We start from the raw sequence: 19,539 nt of genomic DNA on the forward strand, positions 1-19,539 counted from the left end.
AAATATCTTTTCAGGTTTCAGTTGCTGAGGATGTGATATCTCCGCCATCACATGACAGCCCAGGCAACTACTGAGATCCCAATCTAGTAATTAACAATCATCGGAAATACATCCTCAGTCCTGGGAATAGCAAACAGCCCCCGTCCATCTCGCAGCGCCAATCCTTCTTATGTATGATCCATTTTTATTTCTGTATTAATCGTTATTCTCCAATCGTGGTCAAGACGTACTCTGTCCTACGGGGCCACATTGTTGATGTCTCTTCGACCTTGCATGTACTCGATTCCAAGGAAGTTAGCAACTTACCCCCTGAGATTATGCAGTCGTAAGTGATGAATCGGCTAGTTATCACAGCATTAATATAATGTTTTATATAGGATCAATATCGAACGAGTCTCTTTTCTCATATTCTTCGGGACGATTCCTATACAACGAACAGGCACGGCTTCGAGAACGATGTGTGAGATTTGATATCTCTGCGCTCGCCAAGGCTGTTGCGAAGCATGTTGATCATGGATGCGTTCAAAGCATTGTCAAGCTTCGTGAGGGAGGGTTCAATCGTGTGCTACTAGCCACTATGGAAGATGGATTCCGGGCCATAATAAAAATCCCCTACTGGATATCGGTTCCCAGGACATACACAACAGCTAGCGAGGTCGCAACTTTGGCATTCCTTCGCTCTAAGAAGATCCCAGTCCCGGAAGTGTATGGCTGGTCTTCGGTCACCGACAATCCAGTCGGTGTAGAGTACATTATCATGGAACATGTCGCTGGTGTCGGTGCTGATACCCGTTGGTTCAATTATTCAAAACAACAAAAGCATGCTTTGGTGACAGGCATCGTTGACATTGAGAAGAAGCTTTTCAGCATCCCATTTGGCGCTCTTGGAAGCCTTTATTCAAAACTGACCTTCCACCCCAACTGCAGGCTCCGCTATATGCAGTGGGCACGCCAGATGAAGCCGGAGACTCCCAGACCTACTGCATCGGACCAACGGCTGATTACATGTTTTGGTATGGACAAAGAGCTAAGCTGGATCTGGATCGAGGGCCGTGTACGATTTCTTTAGTCTGAAGTACTTCAATGTGCGATCATCGAGCTGATCCTTCATCAGGGACCGACCCTAACTACGTGCAATTGCCGAAAAGGAAGTCAAATGGATTGAGGAATACGGGAAGCCTCTTGAAAATGGCTTTCCTCACAACATCGCATTTCCCGGCCTGAAGTCCCCACAGGATTACCTTGAGCTCCTCAAGAAGTACATGACAATAGCACCATATCTCCTCCCACAAGAGCAAGGAAATAGTTTGAGCAAACCCACTTTGCGACATCCTGGTACGTCTATTCCCAGCTCATCGGAGAATGAAGTCCAATGGCTGATGGGTGATGAAGATCTTACCCCTAGCAATGTCTTCATAAGTCCAGATACATTCAAAGTGAGATCCATTATCGATTGGCAACATACAAATATCACACCGTTGCTTCTTACAGCCGGATATCCCAAGCTGTTCGAGAACCCTGACCCAAAGCCCCCCAGCGAGTTGAAACCACCAAAGTACCCTCTGGTCTACGAGACGATGAGCTCTGATGAGCAAGCTCAAGTCGACGAGCTTATACGACGGCAAAGTCTCTTCTACCTCTATCGTGTTTTCAACGGGGGCTTGAACAAGGTACACCTTGAGGCGCTGCGAGATCCTCTCATACTACAACGTCAGCACCTCGTGGACTCTGCAGGTCGTCAGTGGTCTGGAGATATTGTTACTCTACGTGGGGCGCTCATGCGAATGCAAACCCTTTGGTCTTATCTCATCGGCAAGGATCACCAGATCAAATGCCCCATAGATTTCTCAGAATAAGAAGTAAATGACCAGGCTGAAAGTGAGCAAACGTGGTACAATCTAAATATACTTATCAATCAGTAGCGCGACGAACTCGGTGGGCTCTCAGAAGAAGGCTGGCTACCTGCCCAGCGGTATGAGGCTGCTGTGAAAAGGAACAAATCCTTGATGGCCGAATTCTCCGACGGCGCCAGTCCAGATGAGCTAGAAAAAGTGAAACAAGGTTGGCCGTTTCAGGATCACGACGAGCTCTACTGACAATTTGAATATGTGTGTTAACTAGCAGAGGGACACTTGGTGGTTAGTCTGGTGACTGATATATTGGCAGAGGAACCTGTGATCAGCGACACGAATCTACTCAAACTGGGGGTCCCAAACAGTTCTCATAGAAAGCATATCCGATGATATAGCTACTTCTACTATTTGGCACTGCCAGAGATCATACAAAAAAGAAACATCATGATGCAGGATAACACTTACTCTAGAAATATATATTGAGCTACTAATAATAGTACAGCAAAACCAAACACTGGTATTTACTCTATAATTTATACGAGCCATAAATGTCCATTCATACAAGCAACAGACAGCTCAAATCCATATTAACAACTACCAAAATCTAATAGCCAAGTAACACTCAAACAAGTACTCCGTACATCATGAAGCTATACACCCACAATCACGTGACCACAATATACCAGCGGAGCCAACCGTCATGCGGCCACCACATCAACAGATCATCAGCGATCACCGCCGCCGCAACAACCTGTGGCTCAATTTAATTCTACCTCCACCTTCACTCTATTCCCTGGAGCGGTCTCCAACTCGTTGCACCGGTCTATTCATTCTAATAATCTTCTGGAAAAAAGGAAAACCCTTTCCTGGCCCAATTAACCGCCAAACAATTCACCCACACCGATTGAACGAACTTACGTCACCCAAAACACCAACCAGCGAGATCAAATCACCACAACCACCAACGAGTGAAGCTCATATACATATACAGAGAACAAAAAAAAGAAACCGAGGGAAGAAGAAGAAATCATGTCCTCAGCCGAAGAATCCCCCGCTCAACGAGCAGCCCGCCTGCGTCGTGAACGTCGCGAAGCCAAAATCAAAGGCGATGGAGCAGCTCGTCTAGACAAGATTACCAGTTTGAGTGGACGGACTCCTGCTAGTCGTATGTGGCACATTATTCTTTTTCTCTCTTTTTGGTGTCTTAAACAGAAATAAATTTCGAAGCTAACTCAGTATTTGCTATGTACAGTCCGCGAAGAAACCTCTCCCTCTCCCTCTCCATCCCCGGCCACAGCACAACCACAAGCTACCACTACAGCACTGAGTCCTAGCCCGAGCCCGAGCCCGGCCCCCGAACCTCGAATTACACAACCCTCTTTCCCAAGCCAAGGACCCCAGCAGCAGCAAGAGATCGACCCCGAAACCCTCCAAGCGCAACAGGAGCTCTTCCGCGCCCTGCTCCGCCAGTCTGGCCAGCCGGGCGAGTCACCCAGTGGGAGCCCGGGACCTCAAGGAGCAGCAGGACCAGGAGGGATGGGAGGACTAGGTGGTGAAGCGGATGACCCTACCTTGAAACTTCTATCGAGCTTGATGGCTGGGGATACCAGTGCACTAGGCGAGGGTTCTTTGCCTGGAGGTCAGTCGCCAGCGGACTTACTGACGGGGTTGGGAGTTCCGCCGTTTGTGGCGAGTATGTTGGGGGAGGCGACGCGGAAGAAGAGTGATGAGGAGAAGCGGGAGATTCTGGTGTGGAAGGTGCTGCATGTGGTGTTTTCTGTGTTGATTGGGGTGTATTTGTTGGTGTTGATTGGGTCGTCGGTGGCGACGTTTGGGAGTCAGCCGCCGCCGCCGGCGACGGCGAGGAATCCGTTTTTGTTCTTTACGACGGGTGAGGTGGTGCTTACTGGGGCGAGGGTTATGATGAAGAGGGGGGGAGGGGGGTTGGGGTTGTGGGTGCAGTTGGTTAGGGATATTGCCAGGGATGGGAGTATTGTGTTGTTTTTGTTTGGGATGGCGAATTGGTGGCATCGGGAGTGGATGGCTTATTAGATAGGGCGTAGTCCGTAGTGACTAGGGGATTGGGTTTGATTGTGGTTATCTTTCCTCTTTGCGGTTATTATGGCATGGATGTTTCTGCTGTGCTTAGGAATACATTGTGCACTTCTTGCATTTGCATGTGAATTTGCTGGCATAACGTTCGATAGTTTGTTGCTTGCTGGGGTGGTTCTTTTGCCATCGACTAGTATCCTAGGCGGATGCAGTTGCAGTCGCAGCTCCCACGTGCTTGGGTGTAACTGTCCAAAAGTACAATCTAGGGGGTACACTTACGCGCGAGATATATTGGTCTCCCAGTCCGACCCTTTACTATCGTAACGACTCAGTTCTGGCCCGGTTGATTTCTCCTTCGGACTCCGACTGGCTTGTGCGCTGGCTCCCAGAAACGAGGTTGATATTAGCTGTGAAAAGTTGAAAACTTCTCGCGGCGATTACCAATGTCCCACCAAACATGGCCACAGCACAACGCGTACTGATCCATCGGGTGGACTAGGAAATTAATAACGGGCAGGGCCAAGACGTTATTAATTTGCACTTGCAGGGGGCTATTGGGAGTTTGGGACGGACTTTTCCTACCGCCGTGTTTAGTAGATGCAGGACGGGCCAGAAATTCGCCGTTTCTAACCATCCGAGCCCACACCGGTTGGCTACGAGACTAAAGTCTGGCGGCGGGCTCAGACGTCGAAATGGCAAAAGCGGACCGAGAAGCTTAGTGCGGCCGGGACTAAACTATAGCGCAGGCGGGAAAGGCCACGGCCTCTGGGTCCTGGTTGAGAAAGATAGGGCTCAAGCAGGATGGGAATGGGTCTTTCTGAGTGTTGAGAGAAGGCGCATACTCATACTCTCACCGGTTGGGGTACGTAACCTGCTATACATCTCGAATGCAGTATGTATCCAGGCCATAACCAAGCAGGCGATTATACACCTGCAATATCTTGTAGAGATGCCACTCCGTGCAGGGGGCTACCAAGATAACTGATTGACATTGATAAGCGGAAACGGGGGGTATGGTGGGCTTGACACCGTATCGGGAGGCTCCCTAGAGGCTGGGATAAATGAAGTGGCCGAGCCACCAGCGACAATTGAAGACGTTGATTTGCTAACAGATAGAGGGTCTCGATTAGCATGAGGGCTCTGTAGTCGGCAGTGTGGGTAGGGACTAAACGGGACACCCGGGACCCGAACGCACTCACCTTATTACCACACACGGACGCGAAGGAGTAAGGATTGAAGATCTCTTCACGGGAGAGAAGCGACGAAAGGGACGATGTATCCATATTTATGGGCACAAGAGTATGGTTCCCTTGCCGAAACGATGCTTGAAGGTGGACATGTTGGAGGGGCAGAATCGAGGCCTGCAAAAGTTGAACGGAATTCTGCCGGATGGCCTCCACAATATTAATGTTTCTAGTTCTGATGGTGGAAGTTGCTCCGTAATGGCATTATAAACATGAACAAACCGTTCCTCTCGGATCGGTGGTCTAATCCACATCCAATCAAGGCGGCCACACCCACAAAGCTCCCCACAATTGAGGGAACTGTGGTACTTTCGGTCCTTAGTTGTGGTGGGGGGTGGTGTTTGTAGGCTCTCTTAGGGGACTCTTGACTCTGCGCTCGTTGCGACATCAGTCGCGGGGTGATCTTCCCCCCTGGGATGATGTGCCATCGCAGACAATGTTATGTCCATTATTTTATTTTTCTTGAATTTTTGAATATTCGGCTGTCCGAAGAGACAAGATGCAGAGCTTCCAGTTCTCCGTCCAGGAAAGCTGGAGAAACCAAAGCCTAGGTCCGAGAGAAGTCCGCGGGAACGGGGAGAAGGAGCAATGAGCCAGGCAGCGATAGCCGAACCCCCAGCAAGCAGTACCACGGTTATCCCGATTGTCCCTCGACCCGCGCGTCGAGGAAAGTGTTTCGTCCCAGCCCAGCTGATCATCTGTCTTTACCGAGTGGGCAAAAATAGCAGACAATCCCCTTTTCGGCATTGTTGAGAGATGGGCAAGTCACGGGCAGCTTCATTGCCGTAATGGGTCAGTTCTTCCTCGTTAGGGAAAGTACTGCCGTGACGTTCCGTACCCTAGAGTTATTATTATTCCTCTTCTACAGATATTATTACTGAGGGAAAGATTAAATGGATATTGCTACTTTCAGAGCACATGAAAGAAGAAAAAGAAGAATAAAAGACATGAACTAATTCTCTGAAACCACTAATATGCACCTTCCTTCAATGCGTTGATCATCATGTACACAGCCAAGTCAGGTGCAATTGACGGACATCAATACTACTACCTGAGACACTGATATCTACCAATATGGTAGATGAACAAACAATTGGACAATCACTATCCAGCATAGTTTTCGGCTTAAACCGCTACTAAATATACTCATTTATGCTTGTTATCGCGATAACCGGGAGTACCTTTAGAGAATGACCATTCTATCCAGGCCTCGGCTCTGCAAGGCCATCTATTTCCACGTTCTGTTCACCGGCAATATCTCACTAATGCAAGATGACCTTCCATTTACCTATCTCCCTCGTAATTAGTATCTCGAACTACTGCATCTTCCTGGTCAGCCCTTCAGGCACTGGCTGTGGGCCATACAGGGGGGTCCCTAATCCGGTTTCAGTGAAACTTCCGCGAACAGCAGCACATCCATTGATCTAGGCGTCTTATTGGATCGCCCACCGAGGTATCTTAATGGATAATACCTCTAACAACGATGCAGGGGATGCTCACAGCGATCTATCGCTGAGGTGCATGTGGAAGGTGTAGTTAAATGCTGATTAGCTTGACTGCTATCTACTTCACCACCTCAGATTGCTCTCTGGATATCTTGACTGCTCCAGAGTACTCCGTAGATCCGCTCACTCTCTTTTCTCTCATCCACGGTCCCGTTGAATCTTACTATAAGCAGTTCCCTTCAAAAAGCGTAGCTAAGGTTTTGGTTCCCCCGCACGGTTCAAGCCTCGCATCCAGAATGGACACGTTCCAGTGCTGATTGACCCCTCCGATCGGGGTGCTTGGCGAGTGTTCTTGTGATACCATCCCGCCATCCCCCGGAAACCCAAAAGTTTCAACCCCCCGTCTGCGCGTTGAGCGAATCTGGGGCAGAGCTGATGATGATGTTGGTCGGATGAACGCCACAGGATCACGGAGCTAATATTTTCCTGTGCCAATTCGTGCCATGGCGTACCATGGATACGAATGTTCACAGTGCTGTCGGAGGTGACCACCTAGGTTAATAACAGTCGCCTCTGCTGGGAGAATTACCTTAGTTGGTAATTGACGATTGGTCTGCAGTCCAATGATGGACAAGAACCGAAGTAGACTAAGGTCACAATCAACACCTCGCAGACGGGAGCGTCGCAATAGTGTACCGAAGGTGAATAGGTCGGAGTCTCCAGGTAGAGGGGGGTAGGCGAATAACGAGATGATTGTTCGCTAGTTGATCATCGACTCTACTTTCCCCGGAGCAACGGAAACGAGAGCCTGTCAAGCCCCGCATGGCCGAGCCCAACCTTTGGCGGTGCGTTTTGAACTACGCCGAACTAGTCTTGGATAGTGCGAGCGAATGCAACGGACTGGGATTGCAGCCGCCAATGCAGGAGGTCGTCTGTCCAGTGACATTGCGAGGGCCTGCCGGGAAAAGACTGTCCCTAGTCCGTTTATCGATGACCCGCATCCAGAACAATCCTTCCACCCTCTCCCCCTCCCCCTCCTCGCAACCCGTTCATTTATGTTAATTATTATAGTAATTAATATTATTATTGACTTACTATGCTACAGTAGTCGTGGCTGTCCCGAGAGTGGAGAGGCGCTTAGAGCGACAAGCATGACTAGTCAGGTATGTATGTAGTATGTATCATCCATGGTGGGAAGTAGACCAGCGCCTCCATACGGCATCATGATCTCAATTCAATGGAGGAAGGGGGAACAATTGGAGGGGTAATACTGCTCTGGAACTCACACCCGGTAAGATCTAGGTTAATCTGCGTAGCCGATCCAGAAAAGTAAGGATTGAACCCTGGTCCGACAAGGTTAATCATACCTACGGTCGCGCGGAAGGAAAAGAAAGTTGACTTGGGGTAAGTAGGATGGACGGATGGATTAAGGGGAGGAAATCGTAACTACTGGGTGGTAGTAAAAGTAGTAAGTAGCGAGTAGTAAGTAGTACTGAGGAGGTACCTTAGCAGCCGGGAGCAGTACAACCTTGGCCAGTATGAAGCTACGACGGTACCAAGCCTGAACCAAGCCTGAAGTAGCAGCGCGCCTCCACCCGGACACCGGGGGAGCGGGACTCCTCTCAACAATTAAAATCATAAAACTGTCTCTCTCCAAAAGGGACATCCCTCTTTTTAGTTCGGGCATTGGGTTCAATAAATAACTGTCTCTCTTCCCCATCCTGGGCACCAGTTGCTTTTCTTCCCCCCCTCTCTTCCTCTTTTTTCTTTCCCAATCTTGCATCTTTCTTCTCTACTCCTCTCCCTCTTCCCTCCTCTTTCTCCCTCCTACAATTCTCCCTTTGTAATAAACCCTCCTCCCCTTGCGCGAAACTTTGCCTGAACCCCACCAACCAGCAGTGCTGCAATTCTTTTGACAAGTGAGCTTAATCCCCCGCCCGCAAACTCACGTGCACTCCGGTGCCATGAATTGAACCCCTCGCCCTTTTGCCCACCAGAAAGAGGGTTACCTTGTAATTGGAATGTCTCATCCCTTTCTAACATTAGTACAGCTCAAATACACATTTTTGTTGGGACACACACAAATCATGGCCGACGGCAGTGTTATGCCCCCCAAGTCCTCCGTGGTAAGAAATCGCGCGTATTTGGCCGAGTTATCGCCGGGTCTCCGTGCTAATCCCGTCGGTTTCAGGTGGTCGAGGCCCACGAAGTCGACACCTTCCATGTCCCCGAAGCATTCCACCAGAAGCACCCGACAGGTACCCACCTGAAAGACCTTGACGAGTACCGGAAGCTCTATGAGGAGTCCATCCGCAGCCCAGACACTTTCTGGGCTCGTATGGCCCGTGAACTTCTTCACTTCGACCAAGACTTCCAGACCACCCACAGTGGGTCGTTGGAAAATGGCGACAATGCCTGGTTTGTTGAGGGTCGTCTGAACGCCTCCTACAACTGCGTCGATCGCCATGCCTTCAAGAACCCCGACAAGGTGGCCATTATCTACGAGGCCGATGAGCCCAGCGAGGGCCGCACAATCACCTACGGTGAGCTCCTGCGCGAGGTGTCTCGTGTTGCCTGGGTTCTCCGCCAGCAGGGTGTGAAGAAGGGTGACACCGTTGCTATCTACCTTCCCATGATTCCCGAGGCCATTGTCGCTTTCTTGGCTTGCTCTCGTATCGGTGCCGTCCACTCCGTTGTTTTCGCCGGTTTCTCCTCCGACTCTCTCCGGGACCGTGTCCTGGACGCTGGCTCCAAGGTCGTTATCACGACCGATGAGGGCAAGCGTGGAGGAAAGGTCATTGGCACTAAGCGCATTGTCGATGAGGCTCTGAAGCAGTGCCCCGATGTCACTAGCGTCCTGGTCTACAAGCGCACCGGCGCGGAGGTCCCCTGGACCAAGGGCCGTGATGTCTGGTGGCACGAGGAGGTCGAGAAGTACCCCAACTACCTTGCTCCTGAGCCGGTGAACTCGGAAGACCCTCTCTTCTTGCTCTACACCTCCGGATCCACCGGAAAGCCCAAGGGTGTCATGCACACCACGGCTGGTTACCTTCTGGGTGCTGCCATGACCGGCAAGTATGTCTTTGATATTCACGACGATGACCGCTACTTCTGCGGTGGTGACGTTGGCTGGATCACCGGCCACACGTACGTCGTGTATGCGCCCTTGTTGCTCGGATGCTCTACTGTGGTCTTCGAGAGTACCCCGGCTTATCCCAACTTCTCCCGCTACTGGGACGTGATCGAGAAGCACAAGGTGACCCAGTTCTACGTCGCACCCACTGCCCTGCGACTTCTGAAGCGGGCTGGTGACGAGCATATCCACCACAAGATGGCACACCTGCGTGTCCTGGGCTCTGTCGGTGAGCCTATTGCTGCCGAGGTCTGGAAATGGTACTTCGAGGTTGTCGGAAAGGAAGAAGCCCACATCTGCGATGTAAGTGAATTATCGGTTTCTCCTTGGTGGGGAAGGTAGTCTAATACGCTTCGACAGACCTACTGGCAGACTGAAACGGGTTCGAATGTTATCACTCCTCTGGGTGGTATCACCCCGACGAAACCCGGAAGCGCGTCGCTTCCCTTCTTTGGTATTGAGCCCGCCATCATTGACCCGGTCTCTGGTGAGGAGATCACTGGCAACGATGTGGAGGGTGTGCTTGCCTTCAAGCAACCCTGGCCGAGCATGGCCCGTACCGTGTGGGGCGCCCACAAGCGCTACATGGATACCTATCTGAACGTTTACAAGGGCTACTACGTAAGCAACATTCGCACCCCTGCGAGAAATTATGGTTCCATGGGCAGTAGCTGACTGACTTGCGCTTATAGTTCACTGGAGATGGTGCCGGCCGTGACCACGACGGATACTACTGGATCCGGGGTCGTGTTGACGATGTGGTTAACGTTTCTGGACATCGCCTGTCCACGGCTGAGATTGAAGCCGCCCTCATTGAGCACCGTAAGTTAACGCAAGAGACAGCCATCTATACAACAGCCACTAATCAGTAATGGCAGACATGGTGGCTGAAGCTGCTGTTGTTGGTATTGCCGACGAGCTTACTGGTCAGGCCGTCAACGCTTTCGTGGCCCTGAAGGAGGGCAACGAGACCAGCGACCAGGTCCGCAAGGATCTGATCATGCAGGTTCGTCGGTCCATCGGACCTTTCGCTGCCCCCAAGGCCGTCTACGTTGTCGAGGATCTCCCCAAGACCCGTAGCGGTAAGATCATGCGCCGTATTCTCCGGAAGATCCTGAGCGGCGAGGAGGACAGCCTGGGTGACACTTCTACTGTAAGACCACACCCATTCTTGCCTATGTTGGAAATGGAGACTAACTAAACCTGTAACAGCTGTCGGACCCTTCGGTTGTTGACAAGATCATTGCCACGGTGCATGCTGCCCGCGGCAAATAAGATCTTCGCATGACCCGAATTCAAGACGAGCGATATTCACAGCCATGAAATGAAAGCGATTAATCAGGATGTTATGATGAGTTGATTAGCATTATTGGGTGGACACAGTTGTCCGGAGGCGCAGTCATATTCCTATAAACCCCGTTTAGTGATTCCCAACGTGTTTGAGAGATGAACATTAAGGTGATCGCTGATCACCTTTTCAATATACATAACTTCTATTCTTCATACGAATTGTTTTTGTTGTCCGATGTAGCTTGGGGTGTTCCTTCACATGACAGCACTGGTTGTCGGGGTCTCTCTTCTCTATTACCAGTAGGTAGTTGATGGGAACGTCCAGGGTTACACCTTGGGAACAGTCCCTCATTGGACCGATATACTGATACGGAGTCGGGCTCCTCATGCGTAGTTGCGGGAGTTAACATAACGTAAATATGCTGCATCAGTAGTGGGAGACTTGACACAGCTACTGTGAAGCCGGACACCATTCTGGGGATGTTATAGTTAATGATCGGGATGCAAGCATCCAGTTCGATATTCCTTTGGCTACCCGGTCGGGCTCCCGATTCAGTCTCCGTCGCATCACGTGCCATTGTCGTAATGCAACGGTATCAATACCCGGCCACCCAGTTCCATTCCCCACTCCAGTGAGCACACCGCCCCGTCACGCCGTGACCGTACCATACCTGACATGGCCGACCTTCCCATAGTTAAGCGACAGCAACGAGCCAGTCAGGCAGGAAGGGAACCTGCCGTCGCTCTCCCTCCCTCTCTCTCTTCTCTTCCTTGGCTCTCGCAGCTTCTTCCCTCGACCACCGTCGCGCGTCCTCCTTCCTCTGCCTCACCTCGTCACTTTTTTCCCCGACTGCCACCCAAGTCGATTCCCTTCAGACTTGCTCACCTACTAGCTCCGACGGTACTTTTCCGTCTGTAGCTAGTGTGGCCTTTTTCGTCACTTTTACCCTTTCACCTTTTTTTTTCTTCTTTTCTTCCCTTCTCAAAACAAACACCCGTGCTCACCAGCGCGTCGACATCGTCTTTCCAAACTTACGCAACGTTGTCGCTTTATATTACGCTAGCGCGCTACGGTTGTTCTTTTCGCAAAATATCCATTCATACGGAGCTCTAATCATCATCGTTCTAAACGATCTTCCCGAGCCTTCCAACCTTCGATCGCAGACGTCCTTCGAACCGAATGACTCCCTAATTTAAAGCATCATCATTCAGCAAGATGTTCGGAGGTTTCGGACAAAACAACCAGCAAAGCTCCGGCTTCGGGGCAGGCTCTGGCTTTGGTGGCACGAGTACTGGTGGAGGTAGGTGTCTTCGTCTGGTTGCGAACCCCGTCCTCGGTTATCCCGGGTTACTTTTCTTTTCCTTTTACCTCGTCCCTTGAGACTCTCCGGTGCAAAAGGATCGGTATTTGCTGGTAGTTCCGAACGTCGAGCTGCGACCGTCCTATTAGGCTCCTCCCACCACCGACCGCCCGTGGATGGCTTCGACACCGGGGCAAAACAGCAGCACTGCAAGAGAAGGGATCGCAGCTTCAATACAGTCTCTGACAGCATCTCCCCCGTCATCTAGGCTTTGGATCGACATCGTCGCCCTTTGGTGGCGGTAATACATCCGGTGGTGGCTTGTTTGGAAACACCTCCAGTAGCTTTGGTTCCGGTGGAGGTACGTGCCTGACGGCTATATCTCAGTGGGCTTGGCGATCCTTTCTCTTCCACCTGTGCCTTGGGGCGGACCCCTCGACTTTCCTGTGCTCGATCACCGATCCGTGACCGAAATGGCGCTTTCGAGGACCCTCACCACTGGCTCCTATGGCAAAAAGTCTCTGGATTGGAAGTTCACGTCAAATGTCGTCCATTGACCGCCGGAGATCCATGGCCCAAGGATGGATTCTAATCAGATGTCCCAGGATCTGTCTGCTTTGTTATATTTGTTAGCGAAACTGACTCAAGGTCTTTGTTATTCTAGGATTCGGAACCGGCACACAGAACCAGTCGACGTCCCTGTTTGGAGGACAAAATCGCACGAGCGGATTCGGAACTGGGACTTCGACCGGCGGAGGCCTTTTCGGAAGCGGAACTGCCACAGCTGGTGGTAGTAGCGGGTTCGGCGGCTTCGGGTCGTCCTCCAACACTGGCGGAGGGTTCGGCAGCACTGGCACTGGCACTGGCACCGCCGCTAGCACTGGGGGTGGCCTATTCGGCAACAAAACCGGGGGTTTTGGCAGCTCAGCTGGCACCGGTGGTGGATTCGGTACAAGCGGTGGCACTGGTGGCTTCGGCAGCACCGCATCGGGCTTCGGTAGTGGGACAGGGACTGCCTTCCAGCAGGCCATTCCTCCCTCTGATGGCACTGGAAGCACGCCGTTTAGCCCCTTCACTGAGAAGGACGGTAACACCACGGGGATGAATCACTACCAAAGTATCACCTTCATGCAGCCGTACAGCAAGTATTCCTTTGAAGAACTTCGCTTAGGTGATTACAACCAAGGCCGTAGGTTCGGCAACGGTAGTGGCCAAGCCGGTGCCTTTGGCACATCGGCCTTTGGAGGATCCGGCTTTGGACAACAGTCGACCGGCGGCTTTGGAAGCACTTCCACGCCCTTCGGAGGCGGAACCAGTGCTCCCTCGACCTTTGGACAAACGCAGACGGCAGGTGGATTCGGATCTAGCACCAACTCCAACCCCTTGTTCGGAGCAGCAAAGCCGGCCACTTCCTTATTTGGGGGTGGAACTGGTACTACTGGCACCTCCCAGCCAAGCCTCTTCGGTGGAAACACATCTACTACTGCTACTACGGGTGGATTTGGAAGCGGCACAGGAACCACCGGCTTTGGTGCTGGAACCGGCGGATCTCTGTTTGGTGGCAGCGCTAATAACAATACCCAACAACAGAAGCCTCTATTCGGAGGCAGTGGCTCCACCGGCACAGGTTTTGGCAGCGCCTTTGGCGCACAGAACACAAGCACTGCCTCTCCTTTTGGTGGTACTGCTGCGACTTCCTCTCCCTTCGGCGGCCAACAACAGCAGCAAACCGGTACCGGCTTGTTCGGAGGTGGACTCGGTCAGCAAAACCAAGCCCAAAATCAGCAGCAGACTCAGAACAAAGGATTGTTTGGCGGGTTCGGCTCGAACACGCAGCAGCAGTCCAGTACTCCGAGTCTCTTCGGCAATACTGGGGCTGGCACTGGCACCGGCACGACTGGCTCTTCTCTTTTTGGCCAGAACACTCAGCAACCACAACAGCAGTCGACTGGTGGATCGCTCTTTGGGAACAACCAGCAAACCGGCACAAGCTCCCTTTTCGGCGGTGGCCAGCAGCAGGGCCAGAAGAGCTTGTTCGGCAGCAGCACGCCTGCCACCGGCACCGGCACCGGCACCAGCGCATTTGGCGGCTTTGGTAATACTCAGAACCAGCAGACGGGTGGTGGTGGCCTGTTTGGCGGCGCCCAAAACCAGCAGCAGCAGAAGCCGAGTCTATTCGGCGGTGGCACTGGAACCGGTGGTTCTCTCTTCGGGGGACAGAGCACCACGACTCCGAGCGCCGGCGGTTCGCTTTTCGGTAACACGCAGAGTCAGCCTCAGCAGACTGGAGGGCTTGGTACTTCGAGCCTGTTTGGCGGCAGCCAGCAGACACAGCCCCAGCAAGCTCAGCAATCCCAACCGGCCCCTGGTAGCTTGCAGGCCTCTCTTTTGGACGGCAACCCTTATGGCAACCAGTCCATCTTCTCTGGCTTGCCAGCCCCAAGCGCTTCCAGCCCTGGCCCCTTGGCGACGCCACTTTCGTCTGCCGCCAAACAGAAGCAGCGCACTCCGCTCCCTGTCTATAAGATCACTCCCAATGCCGCTAACCGCCTTCTTACGCCCCCCAAACGCCAGGGATACGGCTTCTCTTACTCCACCTATGGCTCACCTTCGAGCTCTACTGGTACTCCTAGCGGACTTGGTGGCAGCGTGCTGGGTGGAAGCCTGCGTGGAAGTGTCAATGGAAGTCTTGGGCGCACCAGCTTTAGCAAGAGTTTGTCTACCAGTAATCTGCGCAAGACATTCGACCCCGACACCGACAGTGTCTTGTCGCCCGGTGCACTTACCTCTGGCAGCTCCCGTCTGTCAAGCGGCAGCCTGAAGCGCCTCACCATTGATCGTAGCCTGAGGAATGACCTCTTTGCTCGCCCAGCCAGTACCCCAGCTGCCCCGATCACCAACGGCGAAGACGCAGCACAGCCAGCTGATAAGATGAAGAAGAAGGTCAGCTTTGATTCATCATCGGATACGCCAGCCACTGGAGGAGAGATCGTTCCGGTGCAGTCTCAAAGCCCCGAGCCTACTCCGGAGGAATTGGGATTCCTGCGCTCCATCCGCAAGAGCAACACAGTCAATGGCCTCAACGGTATCAAGCCTAGCGAGCCTTCTATCCGTCCTGAGATGGAGTCTGTTCGTGGTAATGAGCTTGCCGTCGTCCCCGAGAATGCGGTGACGACCTCAACTACTCCTGAGGGCCCCTCTCGTCTGCCTTTCGTTCCCGGTGGAGACCCGCAACCGGGCGAGTACTGGATGAAGCCCACCCGCGCTGAGATCAGCAAGCTGAGCCGAGAGCAGCAGAAGAAGTTTGTTGGCTTTACTGTTGGTCGTCAAAGGTGCGGCCAGGTGACGTTCGATGAGCCCGTTGATCTGACCACCGTGGACTTGGACCGCATTTTCGGCGATCTTGTAGACATCGGTGTGCGCAAGATTACCGTGTATCCAGATGAAACCATCAAGCCCCCGAGGGGCAAGGGCTTGAACGTTCCCTCCACCCTTCGCATTGAAAACTCTTGGCCTCGGGGTCGCGACAAGAAGTCACCTTCCCCTCTCACCAGCGGCCCCTTGTTCGATAAGCACGTCGACCGCTTGATTAAGGTGCACAACACCGAGTTCGTGGACTACGAAAAGGAGACCGGCACGTGGGTGTTCCGGGTGCCCCATTACACCACCTATGGTCTTGATTATGATAGCGACGAGGAAGAAGAAGGTGAGAGCCTCAACCAAAGCACTTTTAGTGCTGCTCCTGACACTCCGACTCCGAAGGCTCAAACCCCCGCCAACCCCGATACGACCATGGGCTCGGAGATGATGTCTGCCTTCTCCACTGATGACTCCTTTGTGGGTTCAATGGCTGGCGTCGACGATGATACCTTTGATTTCAAAAAGCGTAAGATTGTCCCGGGTGCGTTTGGCAACCAAATGATGGAGACGGTTGAGGACCAGCGTTCGGTTTCTGGAGACGACGAGGAGTCTTTTTTAGGGGAAGGCTCCACGGGTTCGACTATTGAGCAAGACGGCGATGATATCACCGAAAGCCAACATTCTGGCGAGTCACTAGTCGAATTGGATGAGGGCGAGGAAATGGACATGGCGGGCACCTTTCCAGACCTCCATCCTACCGTGGAGCGCGATGACACCCAAAGCACCGATACCTTTATGGAGACCACCCAGCCTGTATTGAAGCCTTGGAATACGCCTTCGAAGCCTCGTCTCGACCTTACTGGAGACTGGGCGGAGCATCTGCAACGCACCATCAGTCCCCGGAAGCAAGATCGCGATGCACTTCGTGAGATCCAAGCCAATGCCTTTACCGACCGGTCTCTCCGTGAGGATACCCCCAAGCCATCTGCCGCCGATACCAGGCAAAAGGGCTTCGCCACCAGCATCGATTTGATGAATTCTTTGTTTCAGCAACCACGCAAACAACAAGCCGCATCTCCCTTGAAGGCACAAAGCGTGCGGCCTAATGGCTTTGAGGTTTGACTCCTTCTTTCCTCTCTTATATCCCTCTGTTATCCCTATAGGAAGTTGTATTGTAGGAAGTGATGCGATACAATATGACTTGAGCACTGTGAACCCACGTTTGTCAATAGCCTAAACTAATACGATCTGTCCCTACAGTGGCCTTATAACAAGAAGCCCAAGACATTTGCTGGCGAATCCCACGAGCTAAGCGAAGACGACCTTGCTTTCCATCACTCATTCAAACCGCGTTGGGGCACGCTGAACTCTCTTCTCTGCGCCAAGAATGATATGTCGGACATGCAGGCGGTTGATAGCGTTTGGAGGCACAAGCTCTCTGTGACTAGCGAAGGAAGGGATGTGGCTCTCCTGGAATATAACACACCTGTGGAACCGAGTGAGATGCTGGATGCCCAGAGGAAGCTGACTGCTGTTTCACGTGTTGATGGTGTTCCCTTTGCTCGTCTGGCAAAGGCCGATTTCCGGGAGTTCGTGCAAGCTTCGAACTTGGTACAATCTGACCACGAGCGACTTCTCTGGCAGCTGGCCAACATCCTTTTCAACGACAAGACTGAGGATGATATTTCCGCTGGCGTGCCTCCCAATCTTCGTTCCAAATACATTCACCGTATCAAGAAAGACCGCCTGACCCGTCTGTGGGAGGGTATCGTACGTGAAAAGCATGCACAGGCTGTGGCCAAGGCCAGCTCAGCCGAGGAGCGTGCCTTTTACTTGTTATGCTCGCATCGGGTTGAGGAGGCTTGCAAGGTCCTAATTGCTAGTCAGAATTTCCATCTTGCGACACTGGTTGCTCAGATCGCGCGCGATCCTACGACGCGCACTGATATGGCCAAGCAGATTGAGATGTGGCGCCAGAACAATGTGTATTCTGAGATGAGCGAGCCCGTCCGAGCTTTGTACGAACTTCTGGCCGGCAACGCCCTTCGCAGCGAAGGCAAAACCACTGGTGCGCTGGAGGATCGTCTTTCTACTTTCACCTTCTCTGAGCGATTTGGGCTGGATTGGTTCCAGGCTTTCGGCCTTCGTCTCTGGTATGGTATCACTGACGATGAGCCTATCGAAGCCGCCGTCTGCCAGTTCGTGGACGACCTCTACGAAGGAAATGAGCCGGCCCTTCCGACGCCTTACAACCAGGAAGACATCGTTGATCGCGAGTCTCCTCTCTGGGTTTTGCTGAAAGTGTATGCCACGACAACTGGTGGAGCTGCTCGGACGGCCAATCTCCATCCGCAGGAGTTCCCGGCCGTTCTCCTGCCTGAGTCAGTCAGCGGGGATAAGCAGTCAAGCCGGCTGTCCTTCCAGCTTTGTCACCTTCTTGCGGCAGCCATTGGGCAGCACGAAAGCTTCCAAGTCAACACAGCGCAGTTGGACCAGCTCGTGTGGGACTATGCTTGGGAGCTTTGCTGCAGTGGCACTTTGAACCGGGCACTGTTCGTCCTCCTCCACCTCTCGCATGCATCTGATCGCGAGCGTGCTGTGAAGGAGACTCTAGCCCGGTTTGCGCCCCAGCTGCCGGAGCCGATCACCTCTGACAGCCAAACCAACGTGATGTGGCACTATCTCACGCATGATCTTCAGCTGCCTGAGAGCTGGATCTGGGTTTCAAAGGCGCTTTATGCTCGCGACACGGGTGATGCGACACGCGAAGTGGACTATCTTGTCCGTGGCAAGAACTGGAACGATGCCCACGCTACCTTCTGTCGTGTTGTGGCGCCAACTGCCGTGATTGAGGGTGACTATGGCACGCTAGAGATGCTGGTGTCGGGCTTTGGCGAGGAACCTGAGCGAAAGGTGCGTGGCTGGGCCAATGGTGGTGGTATTTACGACGACTTCCTGCGCCTGGCTACGGCCAAGAGCGGCAAGCGCGATGCTACCCGGCTTGCCCGGTTAGTAAGTGCCTTGGTGAAGATGGGCGACAAGGTCAGTCAGGGATCGGGTGTCGAAGGATTAGAGGAACGTGTAGCCTTCCGGGAAATGAGCCGCGTGGTTGCCACTTGGACTGGGCACGAGGACTCAAAGGTACGTTGTTCCATTGACACGACTCACGAACATCCTGGTTCTGACAAGTTGCTACTTCAGGCAATCGAGCTGTCCAGCGTACTCAGTCTGCCTTTGACGGGCGATGCACGCCTTGCACAGACGGCCGAAATGAGTCGGCGGTACTACAGTCTCATCATGGCTGGGGGCTATTGATCTATGATTTCGGGAATTTGGGTGGAAGGGACTCTGTTGTTTGGGTGCAGCATACCGAGTGCTGGTCGAAGCTGAATCTTTGATATCTTGCATCTTTTTGTGTCTATGGGTTGACGGAACGACATGCAGCCATTGTGTAACTTAGATACTGTTTTCACTTCTCTGTTTTTGTTCGTTTGTTTTTATTTTCTTTTCCTTGGTTCTTGGATGCATTCCGTCCTCAGACTTTGCAGAGGGCGCAGAACTCTGGGTGTGTAAGTTAGCTAGCTGGTCCTTCTGAACGAAACAGTAATTGCGCAAGTTAAACGTCTTCACATTTCCATGCCCACAAAGTAGCAGTACTTCCTCTAATCAGAGCAAGTCGCTTGATTTCAATTCACCCCCAGCTTATCTTATAGAAAGACCTTATCTATTCATGATGTACATACACCTCCGCTCCTAATATGGAAGGGTTCCTTCTCAGACCTTATCCCCCAAACCTTTTCATTCTCTCCTTCCCTCTCCCCGGGTAACAGTACTTTATCTAGTATATAATCTTATAGTCCT

General features: G+C 52.4%; 4 protein-coding genes across 4 annotated transcripts; all 4 read left to right on the top strand.

Moving 5' to 3' along the window:
- The first annotated feature begins 112 nt into the window (after positions 1 to 112).
- BO85DRAFT_478443 (uncharacterized protein) lies at positions 113 to 2,350 on the top strand. The gene is made up of 4 exons (XM_025662900.1): positions 113 to 325; positions 378 to 1,054; positions 1,149 to 1,670; positions 1,923 to 2,350. The coding sequence occupies exons 1-4, from the start codon at positions 256 to 258 to the stop codon at positions 2,094 to 2,096; spliced, it is 1,443 nt and encodes a 480-aa protein (XP_025515219.1). The 5' UTR covers positions 113 to 255; the 3' UTR covers positions 2,097 to 2,350.
- Positions 2,351 to 2,586: 236 nt separating this feature from the next.
- Positions 2,587 to 4,162, top strand: BO85DRAFT_450018 (uncharacterized protein). Its single transcript, XM_025660287.1, has 2 exons — positions 2,587 to 3,018; positions 3,106 to 4,162. Exons 1-2 carry the CDS (start codon positions 2,883 to 2,885, stop codon positions 3,903 to 3,905), a joined length of 936 nt encoding a protein of 311 aa, XP_025515220.1. The 5' UTR covers positions 2,587 to 2,882; the 3' UTR covers positions 3,906 to 4,162.
- A 4,052-nt stretch (positions 4,163 to 8,214) lies between these two features.
- On the top strand, positions 8,215 to 11,390 carry BO85DRAFT_469331 (acetate--CoA ligase). Its single transcript, XM_025662325.1, has 7 exons — positions 8,215 to 8,513; positions 8,646 to 8,720; positions 8,786 to 10,030; positions 10,088 to 10,348; positions 10,420 to 10,549; positions 10,606 to 10,880; positions 10,940 to 11,390. Exons 2-7 carry the CDS (start codon positions 8,682 to 8,684, stop codon positions 11,000 to 11,002), a joined length of 2,013 nt encoding a protein of 670 aa, XP_025515221.1. The 5' UTR covers positions 8,215 to 8,513; positions 8,646 to 8,681; the 3' UTR covers positions 11,003 to 11,390.
- Positions 11,391 to 11,793: 403 nt separating this feature from the next.
- Positions 11,794 to 19,296, top strand: BO85DRAFT_469332 (nucleoporin family protein). Its single transcript, XM_025662326.1, has 5 exons — positions 11,794 to 12,318; positions 12,587 to 12,679; positions 12,983 to 16,794; positions 16,939 to 18,819; positions 18,880 to 19,296. The coding sequence occupies exons 1-5, from the start codon at positions 12,234 to 12,236 to the stop codon at positions 18,991 to 18,993; spliced, it is 5,985 nt and encodes a 1,994-aa protein (XP_025515222.1). The 5' UTR covers positions 11,794 to 12,233; the 3' UTR covers positions 18,994 to 19,296.
- The last annotated feature ends 243 nt before the right edge of the window (positions 19,297 to 19,539 follow it).

The sequence above is a fragment of the Aspergillus piperis genome, assembly GCF_003184755.1.
Source record: "Aspergillus piperis CBS 112811 unplaced genomic scaffold BO85scaffold_10, whole genome shotgun sequence".
In the NCBI taxonomy this organism is placed as follows: Eukaryota; Fungi; Ascomycota; class Eurotiomycetes; order Eurotiales; family Aspergillaceae; genus Aspergillus; species Aspergillus piperis.